Source organism: Zosterops lateralis (genome assembly GCF_965231275.1).
Source record: "Zosterops lateralis genome assembly, chromosome: Z".
NCBI classification, from domain to species: Eukaryota; Metazoa; Chordata; class Aves; order Passeriformes; family Zosteropidae; genus Zosterops; species Zosterops lateralis.
The window spans coordinates 6,471,413-6,482,719 of NC_139800.1; the positions used below are offsets into that span (position 1 = coordinate 6,471,413).

The window sequence follows — 11,307 nt, forward strand, 5'->3', positions numbered from 1 at the left end:
CATTGCTGGTTCAAAATCTGAGAAAAAAAAAGCCAGTACAACTGAATAAGACCTACACATCAGCTGTCACTACAGGAGAAAATGTATCTTTCCTTGGACGACTTGCCTAACTCTCAACTTTGTCCTCCTTAACTGGTGGAAGTGAAAAGAAGTCATAATGAGTGATAGTCTGTTAACCCCGCGGCTTGCATTTTTTTATCACATGATGTCTTAAGAGTTGACTAAGAGTGCTTGGCAGCTAACTTAGTTTATTTTGGAACTTTTCCATTTTCAAGGGCCTCTGAAGATACAAAACTGCCCACAGAACTGCAGAACAACATCCTTCTGCTTAGGCAGGACAGACAGGAACACCAGCATAAGCACTAGACTTGTTCTATTTCGCTTTGTGCTGACCTGCAGACCTCCTTTAGCTGTTGTCTGTCTTTCTTTTAAAGAACACAGGAGTAAAACAACAATCTTAATTCCCAGAAAATCCAAATACTGACAGTCACGTGATTTCAAAAGGTTTGTAACTAGATGACTGATTTCCTCACTTGAGGTGTGTTTCTGTGCTCATGTCAGCAGTAATTCCCCACCTCTGACACGCACCAAGGTAATTTGTGTATTGGCAGCAAGGAAACCTCCTTCCACAAAGAGGATGTAGCAGTCTCACAACACAGGTGCAGTCTTTTTTTTAGTAGACTTGGTGTGTTTAACAGGAATGAAGTTTTGTTCTGTAATATACTTCTACCAAAAAAAACAAAACTCTGCAAAACGTGAAAGAAGTAGAATAAAAAACTAAAGCTTTAGAGGTCATGAACTCTTCACCTCTGTTACAGTAAGTTGATCTTGAGAGGAAGGTGCAAGCTAATTCACAAAACCACAAGATACAAAACTTAAATTTGGTTTTCATATGCGGACATAAAATTTAACAAGTATGGGTTTTATTCACTTGCTGTATTTATAATAACTAGGTTACAAAGATGAAAGGGCATAGCCCTATGACTGTTTCTAATGTATTACTAAAATACTTCCTGGAGGTTCAATCTGAGTTTCTCTTCGTGTCTCACAAACTCTGTAATCTAATTTATTCCTCAAGCACTGGGCCACTCATTAAGGCTTCTTGAAATGAAAGAAAAAATACTGGCAATGTATGGTTTTTTGAGAACGTGAGTAATTTTTAGAATCACGTGTTTTAGTTCTATTTTAGGTTTAGAAAGTTATAAGGGCAACTTTTGTGTATGTTTATAGAACTGTGAGACCACAGAAATGACTAATAGCTTCACTTTTTCTTCCCAGACAAAATAATTACCTCTGATTAAGATATTTTCTAAACAGATGAATAGTTCAATTAAGTATAAGGCATTGTTTCTAGGTTCCCTAGAGCATGTGGAATGGCAGAGCTGTACACAGGCCAGGTGTAAAACTTGTATTTATTTCTTGCTCTATACAAACAGAGTCAGCTTCAACCATGCTATAGCAAGTGAGAGGAACACCATGGAGACACAGAACTTACTGGGATTAGGGAAATTTGTTTTCCATGTTTTTTATTCTCCATTAAAAACAAAGGTCAGTGCTTCTACAGTAATAATGGCATTTCATACATATAAGCAAGTTCAAATCAGTCTTCCCCTCCTTCCCCTTTTTTGTCTGTGCTGCTGTAAGCAGAAGGATATACAGCTGAGGCATGGATAGCACACCCCAGCAAGCCAGAGTGTCCGCTTTAAAGCTTCTGATTTTCTTACAGGCTTAATAAATACAAAGCAATTAAACATCGGTTGGGTGATTTTAAAGCAAAGCATCTAAAGAAGAGCTGCGAAATTACCAAAATATTTTCCTATACAACCTCCAGGTAGGTTTCACTCCAACCACCTCTTGATTCATGAGCATCTCTAAAGGACTGCAGAAGCTTTCTGAAATTTGTCCGTGGCACACACCAGTGGACTGGGGAGTGGCACCACTTTCTCGGGGATTTTGGAACGGCGGACAGGGCTGCAAAGCCGGGCAATGAATCACTCTTGGGTTGCCCTGTGTCTGTAGAGCAGTCAGTTTACTGAATACATGCAATACAAACAAGCTGGGACGTCACCTCCTTTATACGAAGCGCATCAATTGTAAGGGGCTTTTCTGAACCAGCGTGATCTTTCAGCTGTGAGTAATGTAGCCATTTCATCTGGCTTTGGAACCGCTCCCGTGAGGCATTCGAGCTGCAAATTTGCCAAACTCAGCTCAGAAGAATTCCTTGAGCGCAACCTTTTGTTCCGGAGCTGCGGACCCCTCACCCCGCCTCAGCCCGCCACCGCTTCCCGTGTCCCATCTGGGGACAGGGCTGCTGGCCGGGCTGGGAGTCCCATGGGGGCGGCGGGTGCTGCCCCTGAGCCTTCTCCTCCTCCTCCTCCTCCTCCTCCTCCCCTTCCTTCCCCTGCTCTCCCCTCCCCTGCCCGTGCCGAGCCCCCGCTGCCGGAGGAAGTCGCGGTGCGGGCTCTTCGCCAGCCTCCTGCGGGCTATGTTTGCCAGCCCAGCGCTGCCCCACACGCTCGGACGGACTGACTGACGGACAGGCAGGCGGACGGACGGACAGACTGAGGGAAGGAAGGAAGGAAGGGAAGAAAGGCGCGGCCATGCGGCCCCGGGCGCTGCTGTGCGCCCTGGCGCTGCTCTGCTGCCCGCCGCCCCGGCCAGGTGGGTCCGCGGGGAGCGGGGCCCGGGGACAGGAGTGTTCCCAGAACCGGGGGATGGTCACACAGCCTCCGAGCAACACGGCATCTGTGCCCGCACGTAGCCGGGGCGTGGGATGCCCTTTGGGCGTTTTAGTGCGAGTTCAGGCCGAGTTTTGTTCGGTTCTTTGTGCTCAAGGCAGCGGCGAGGAGAGGCTCTTGTTGGTGGTGAGGGATGGAGGAAGAGAGGCTGTTGTTGGTGGTCAGGGATGGAGGAGGAGAGGGCGTTGGTGAAGGGTGGAGGAGGAGAAAGTGTTGGTGAGGGATGGAGTAGGAGAGGCTGTTGGTGGTGGTGAGGGATGGAGGAGGAGAGGCTGTTGGTGATGAAGGATGGAGGAAGAGAGGCTGTTGGTGGTGGTCAGGGATGGAGGAGGAGAGGGTGTTGGTGAAGGGTGGAGGAGGAGAGAGTGTTGGCGAGGGATGGAGGAGGAGAGGCTGTTGTTGATGAAGGATGGAGGAGGAGAGGCTGTTGCTGGTGGTGAGGAATAGAGGAGGAGAGGCTGTTGGTGGTGGTGAGGGATAGAGGAGGAGAGGCTGTTGGTGGTGGTGAGGGATAGAGGAGGAGAGGCTGTTGGTGGTGGTGAGGGATAGAGGAGGAGAGGCTGTTGGTGGTGGTGAGGGATGAAGGAGGAGAGGCTGTTGGTAGTGGTCAGGGATGGCTTGGGGTGATGCCGTACCCAAGGAGGCGGGCGGGCAATAGCAGGTGATGGTGGAATGGACCAGATGGGCGAGACTTGCTGCTGGATTCTCTTCACCTTTCATTAACAACGTAAGAAGAGGGAGTGCCAGCTGAATTTCTAGGCGGTGCAAACTTCGGAAGATGCGCCAGCACAAAACCAGTTCAGAATATCCACCTCAAGCAGATAGATGACTTTCACAGTTATTTCATGGTTATTCACTAGTAGCAACATCAGTACCCTAACTGGTCAGCCCATGGATCTGTCCATGGAGCTAACAAGCTCAGGGCTTGTTAGATGATGGAACTGCTGAAGTAAGGAAGAGTCCATAACACTTCATGGTAGAGGTACAGCAGTACAAAGGATTGTGCATTTAGTACAGGCGGGGGGGGGGGGGGGGTTTGCTATTACTATTTTGCTTGATTCTGTTTAAGATTTTTTTTTAATCAGCTAGATAGTGCTGCTTTCATGGGACTAAGAAATAACTTTGTCCCATGAGGTGACCTGCAGTAAAGCCTCAGGTCCTACATAAATAAAAGAGCTGATTAGATGAGCAGCTAAGAGGAAATTTCAGAGCATAGTGTACTTTGACATCTGAGCTAAACTGAAAGGGCACAGACCTAATGTTTATAACTATGCTGGGAGTGAAACATCAGAGAGGGGAGTTAATTTTTGCTAGACAACTTTTTGGCACATCAGCAAGGGGGAATGAAGCTGTCAAAATCATGTTCATATGGAAAGTCAAAGGAAAACATCTTCTTAAGAAAAGGGGTTGTTGGTGTAAAAGACAAACTACACATCTTAATGATAGGAAAAAGATTTCACTGTTGAGTGCTATTCTTCCAATTACTCCATGCATAAACAGAACTAACAAAACCCAGTCATCTGAGTATGTCTTCTGCTCTTGTAGCTCTCACTCTCATTGTAATTAATATAATATCCCCACTGTCCTAGATAACCTTTCTTGTTTTTACCACAATATACTTGGCTCCCGTTGCCCATGCACTGTTGTATCCTGAGATCTGCTCTGGCCTTTACCAGCAACTTCTCTGCTGCTTTTCCCACATCCTTCACTATGCAGTTACCACATTACTGACCTGTGCTTTTCCTTTGGGCAGGTAAAAAAGCACTGGTTTGGCAGTAGGTGGGTGTTAAATGCCCACAGATTATCTCACCAGGTGCTGTTGAGGTGCCTAAGGTCTGAACTTGCCTGGACTTACCTGCCTTGGGACAATGCTGGCAAGACAGAGAGATGTTACTGTTTGGAGCCAGCATATGTAGTTAAAGAGATGAGAAAGGAGAGCAAAAAGGAGCAGACATCCAGTGGAAAGAAAACAATAGTTCAAGAAAATGTGTTCAGATCACTACTACATCAGTTGTGTGATCTAATGGCAAATTCTGTATAAATGGAGATGTGAACTCATAAACAATTCAGTTTTATTTTTATAATGGCAGATAACTGTCATCACTCCTACAAGACCGTGTTTTATTTTGTTCATTAATGTATCTGGCATGCACTTCACAGTCTGCCTTCACATGCCTAATTTATGGGCCACTGAGTAATTTAGCTTCTAGATGCTTATCACTTCGGGTTATACAAAGGGGAGATAAAATAAAGCTATTTGTTATATGCAGCTGTTATATCCAGCTGTCACCAGTGATGCCAAGAAATCAGTATTAATTGTTGTCCAGCAGCACATACGGAAATATTTAATTGGCTTGTGTAGGAGCCCATTCTCTAGTCTCTCACATCTCAAAGATATCCCTTGGGATATGAAGTCTGCTGGTTTGTAACATCCTGTCCATATTTATGGGCCTACAGAAATATTTTTCAAGTTTCTTCCGGAGCTCAAGAATGCTTTTTAAGATTGGTCAAAGATGTTGTATTTTTTGCTCTCTAATTGTTTCACAGAGTGGTATGCAGTGTAGTCCCTTGCATATGAAAGTAGAAATGAAGAGAAATTACAATATATCTCTGCATTTTTAAAAAAAATGTCAGGGTAAGCAGCATACGTGTATACTGATTGTGAGATGAACAATATGTAATCCTTGATAGAAAATAGCACATTGTGGATTATTAAAATTAAACAATCACAAACTTGCTGAGCTTTCTGCATAATTCCTCTATGTCCTTCTTGGAGAACTGATGAAAAAACCACAGAGACTAAAAGAAGACTTTGGGAACTTGAGTGTCCTACTGATTCTACATAATTTTTGCCTTTTGAATTACTTAGCAGAGGCAAAGAAAAGACTCTGCTTATCATTCAGTGACCAGACTACAGACCAATGCTTTATCCTGCTGTTTCTGTATTCGTGGTTTACTAATCTTGTTCTTTCATACCTATTTAAATTTTGTAGGTATTTTGATAGAGCGGTTATTCTCATTGCTGATATGACAGTTACTATTTGTTATAAAAATAGAAATCAGTCAAGCTTGACTTCTTCCAAAAGGACTGGATGACAGCCTAGAAAAATAAGATGATCCTTTGAACATTTGTGATCATTATACAAGCTTTACTTCAGTTTTCTTAACAGATTATTTGAATTATTAAAAAAAATTAAGCTGTAGTGAAATATGTTTTAGACAAATGATATCTATAGCTTGAAAACAGTTGGAAAGAATAATTTCACAGATTCTGGTGTAGTTGTAGCTATCAGTAGTTTCAAAACCTTTTCTGTAGAGCTACTGTATATTGGCAGTCTTGTACTAATCCAGTTTAAATGTAATGTACTTTCCCCTACTGACCTTTTTGTTTGCTATGAAGATTCATTACAATCTTTTGAAATAATATGACGTGACTTCATCCTATTCCCTTCTGTGAATAAACCTCTATATTCAGCTTTTCCATATAAACACTGACACAGAAGGAATACAAAACCTCAATACAGTATTTGTCTTCCTTTCTGTTTCAGAAAGTATGGAGTGCATATTGTTTTTTCTAGAATTTTGCAGACACTGTGTCATACAAGCAGCTTGGTAAAGGATAATAACTGATACATGGCTGTCAAGCTTTCAAATTAAATTTAGTTTCATGAGGAAAGTTTAAGTCACCATTCTTTACATTATCAAGTGGCACAGAAATAGCAAGTGTGATGCTTCATTACCTTTTTCCACAAATCTGGCTTGCAAGCAGTACCTCATGTCATCTAAGTTCACGATGGGAATATGGAGTATGGAGGTGATGTGGACAGAATTGAAGTTCAACTCTGAACTTAGAAAGCCTCTGCTATACAAAGAAAATATAGTTTTCACCAAATTAAAATATTATTCCAGAGAATCTTAACTAAACTTAAATTATTTATAATTTTTTGTACTGATTTATTGTAATAGGATTCTATTTTTAGAAAATTTCTGTAGTGGAGTAAGTGACTCTAAATCCTTCCATCTAATAAACTTGTAAACAAGATGTCTCCAAGAATTTACAATATAATTAAAATTATTAGCAGCATTCAATTAACTATAAGTAATAGCTAAGACAAAAGCTGGTAGTGAGTAAAAGGTGCCTGTCCCTTTCATAGCACTTTTTTCTTGTAGCTGTTCTCAGTTAGTAGCTAGTAATGAGAAGTGGGTCAGGTTAGCACCCAGGGCATCCACACTAAGAGATTTAACCTCAGTCATTAAGGGTCAGTGACTCTGATTGGGTTGGCTTGATAGTCCTCAAAAGTGTGAAACTGCAGCACAGCTCAGGTCCTTCAAAGTTCAGGGATACTGGGATGGGAGAGGTGCTGGTGCCTCAGTTATGAAGTCATGCAATGGTAATCTTGGCAACACAGTTCCTAACTCCAGGCTTTCCTAACTCTCTCTCTTTTCATGTCTGTTTATATCTTGTGTTCCCAAGAACATGCATTCCTTACATGGAACCATGTCACCTCTTTGGTCTCCACACTGTTCTACAGTGGTGGAGAAAGCAAGAAGGACATGTCAGCCTTTGGGGTCTAAATCTATCATTGTCTTCTCTTTCAGTAATCTTCTGGTTTGGAAATAAATACTCATAGAATTCAAAATCCTAAATTCACAAAACTTGTGTGTACAAGAAATACAATAGGTACAGTTGACAGATTTTTCCTCAGTTTTACTGATTTTACTTGTCTCTTTACCATGGAGGCAAGATTCTGTGTGTAAGAAATCTGGGAAGGGAGGGGCATTCATTCAAGTATAGTTATAATCTTCCCAAAAGAGATGAAGACCAGTGGTGTCATTTGTGTCATTTATTCTATTTCTGATTAGAATATTTCTATCGCAGTGATTATTAAATACAGAAAATCTCCTACTCTTTGATGTCAGCCACAGTCTGAAGTTAGAAGTGTCATACAAAAGGACTTGAGCTGCAACTTAAAAGCTAGGAGCTGCCTCTTTGAGCCATCCAACTGCTTGGACTAAACTAATAAAGAAGTGTTATAGATTAAGGCTTTATAGTTCTGCCTGTTGTTCGTGTTCTCTTTAAAAAGATAGAATAGACTCTTGTATAAATGAGTTTACTGCCCCTCTGTGTAATCACCAAATCTAACGTACTTCTGTCATTTCTGCTTCAAACTACACCCTTCCTAATACAGTCTCTGTAACAAGCTCCCAGCATCTTTTTTTCTGACCGGCAGAGGCTGCAATCTAGTCACTTTGCATATGAAAACTATTCTCTCAAACACTTCCCTTTTGTCTCTCTGCTCCTAGAATGCTGCTGTGACACAGCACGGTACATAAAGCACAGCTGCTCTAAATAAAATCACCAAACTGCCTTACCAGTCCTCTGATCTCCCCCCACATTCAAGTCTGAATGTTACAAAAATGCATGCGGGGTAGGGCCCTTCTATCCCTGCCTGTGCACAAAGGGAGGTAGCTGGCTGCTTAAAGCTGCAGCCACTCTTTGCCATCTGGCTCCTTCAGATGCTTTGGAAAAAACAAAACAAAACAAAACTGGTTTCAATTACTATAGAACAAATAATCGCTTCTAACAAGAAGCATGTTACACAGGTGAATCATTGCATGCACTTTCAGCTCACAGATCAGAGCTAAGACACCATCATTTTTATTTTAATTGTCTAGGATTCAACAAAGGATCAGTTGCAGAGCCAAACAGGTGACTGGTTATTCAAGTAGTTATAACTCTCTCACATCTCTTTACCCACAGTACACTTGAATTATTCTTTGCCAAAGCAGATTAAGCCAAAACTGAAAATTACAGACTTACAAAATATTTCTGCATACAAACAACTTTGCAGAAATAATGTCTAAATAGCTCTTTTAATTGGCTGGTTTTTCCTTTTCTACATAAAAAACACCACTGCCACACATTTAACACTTTATCACGCTGATTTTCTGACTTACTACATTCAAAAGGCAGAGATACCCTGTCCTGACTTAGCTACCAAACCATGAAGACCTTGCTGTAGAGGAAACTGTAGGTTTCAGGTGCCCCAGGAGTATGCCAGGCATATGCTGTCCTGCACACTGTGGGCTAGAATAAGGAGAACTCTCCTGAGTTCTGGACAAATGTTTCAGGACAATATGTGGCTACCTGTTCATTGCAAGCAGAAGGTGGATCTGCATCTGCCTCTAAAACTGCTCTGCCATCTCTTCTGATGGGAGCCTTCAGGTTGAGTAAGATGTCTTCAGAGCAAACAGAAATATTTCAAAACCATGATATTTTAATAGCACTTTTACTTTCTGTGATTTCTGTGATTTTAGAGTATTCCCAGTGGGAATTTTGTGTATGAGCGCTAGTATTTATGCCACTGTCTCATTTCTTTAAAGATGCATTAAGGGTCTGGCCAAGACAGTTTAAGGCTGGCAAATTCCCTGTTGTGTTTGTACTAAAGTTGCCCAAAGAGAGCATAGATTAGATTGGATACTTAAGCATAGCTGCAATAACTACTAATAAAAGCTTTCAAGCTAAGAGATAGGAGACAAAAGAGGACATCTTACCCAAATTTTTAGCAGGAGGCGCTAAAGTAAAATGGCTGACCTATGGGCAACCTGCCTGTTGAATCAGAAATTAACCTTATTATTTTGCTTACTTAATGTAATCTGAACTTTCTTTCTTGAAAGATGTTTTTGCTTCCCTATACCATCTAAATATCGGCTTATTAATCTTAATACTTTCTTACTTTTCAGGCTTTCCAAATAACAACAGCATACCAGCCGTCAGAAGCTTTTCCATACGTTTTACTTCCAGTTCAGATGCTGAGCTTATACCTGTTGACGGTGACATTGAAGATTACTTGGAAGTTGGATCAGGAGCCACCAACCAGAGTGGATCACTCCTACATGAACAACGGATGATGTCAGTTCAAACAGCCAGATACCTCACCAGTCCCTGGCTGACTCGTTTTGTCCCTTCAGTTTACACCCTAGTGCTTGTGCTGAGCCTCCCTCTGAACATTACAGCCATACTCGTGTTCCTGAAAAAGATGAAAATCGAGAAGCCAGCTGTAATATACATGCTGAATTTGGCCCTGGCGGATGTTCTCTTTGTAAGCGTGCTTCCCTTTAAGATCGTTTATCACTTTTCTGGAAACGACTGGATCTTTGGGCCTCAGATGTGCCGTTTCATCACTGCTGCCTTCTTTTGCAACATGTACTGCTCAGTCATGCTCATGACCAGCATCAGCTTCGATCGGTTCCTGGCAGTGGTGTACCCCATGCGGTCCCTGGGGTGGCGTACACTGCCTCGTGCCTCGCTGGTTTGTCTCATCATCTGGCTTGTAGCAATAACTGGGGTTGTACCTTTCCTCCTACGAGAGCAAACCATGGAAATACCCAGGTTAAACATAACGACTTGCCACGATGTGCTGAGGGAGTCTGAGCTCCATGGCTATTACGTCCACTTCTTCTCTGTCTTCTCTTCTGTGTTTTTCATAGTGCCGTTTATAATTTCTACTGTCTGCTACGTGTGTATCATTCGCTGTCTTAGTTCTTCCACCATTGTTGCAAAGCAGAACAAGAAGACACGTGCCTTGCTCTTGTGTGTGGCTGTTTTCTCTGTTTTCGTTATTTGCTTTGGACCAACAAATGTTCTCCTCTTAATTCATTATATCCATTTTTCATATGACAACAGCTTAGAGTATCTCTACTTTGCCTATTTAATCTGTGTTTCTATCAGCAGCATTAGCTGCTGCATCGACCCCTTTATTTACTACTATGCTTCCTCTCAGTATCAGAGACAATTTTTCAGCCTCTTCAATTGCAACAAAACTTTTGATCCTAACAGTAGTAACAGCAGTGGCCAGTTGATGTCTACCACTAGTAGTAGAAGGGCTACATTGACTACTAATGTGAATAACAGTGTCTACAGAAAATTACTAGCACTGCATTGAGATGTCTTTAAATTGTTTAATTTTTACACAGCTGCAGACAAAAGAAGACTGTTATATCCAAGAAAGGCAAAATCTTAAACCAAGTTGTTGTATGATACATAGCTTTATGGATCCAATATAGTAATACATAACTCAAAACTCTGTATGTGTGTGTGCATAGATATATATATATAAATATGTATAGTATATGTAAATAGGTTAATTTAGAGGGGAAAAATAATTTCTTAATAACAGTCGAGTGGCTTTCAAATAAACTTTTTTCAGACAAATCCTTTGTTGTTTAGTTGTCCAGTTTATTGTAGAAAACCTATTTTAATATTTTGAACTGTACCTATCAGGTTGAATAAATTCTTGTATATGGAATCACTCCATCCATCCAGTTTTTCCTGAAAAAAGTAAAAGTATCTTTCCAGGCTATTTTTTCTCCTGTATGTCATTATTTCTATAATTACAATTAACTTATTTTCTTAGCATTATTTTGAATCTTGGTACACTGAATATTGTTAATTTTATATTTTTTACATATTCCACTTCAAAACAATCTGTATGGTTTTGGGTATGTGAGGAACCAAAACCCAGCTATGGTTTGGTGCAGTGTGTGACATGAGAGATAATTTCCAGCA

The 11,307-nt window shown here is 41.3% G+C and overlaps 1 protein-coding gene across 2 annotated transcripts; it reads left to right on the forward strand.

The window, feature by feature from the left end:
* Window positions 1-1,961: 1,961 nt before the first annotated feature.
* F2R (coagulation factor II thrombin receptor) lies at window positions 1,962-11,097 on the forward strand. 2 transcript variants are annotated; one of them, XM_083883291.1, is made up of 2 exons: window positions 1,962-2,661; window positions 9,483-11,097. In XM_083883291.1, exons 1-2 carry the CDS (start codon window positions 2,601-2,603, stop codon window positions 10,682-10,684), a joined length of 1,263 nt encoding a protein of 420 aa, XP_083739417.1. In that variant the 5' UTR covers window positions 1,962-2,600; the 3' UTR covers window positions 10,685-11,097. The 2 variants fall into 2 exon arrangements, with proteins under 2 accessions (XP_083739417.1, XP_083739416.1); XM_083883290.1 differs by lacking the exon at window positions 1,962-2,661 and adding an exon at window positions 2,742-2,861.
* The last annotated feature ends 210 nt before the right edge of the window (window positions 11,098-11,307 follow it).

Coding starts and splice junctions, on each gene's coding strand:
- F2R (XM_083883290.1), top strand. CDS start 2,774: ATGCCCTTTGGGCGTTTTAGTGCGAGTTCAGGCCGAGTTTTGTTCGGT. Junction 2,862..9,482: donor GCGAGGAGAGGCTCTTGTTG/GTGGTGAGGGAT, acceptor CTTACTTTTCAG/GCTTTCCAAATAACAACAGC.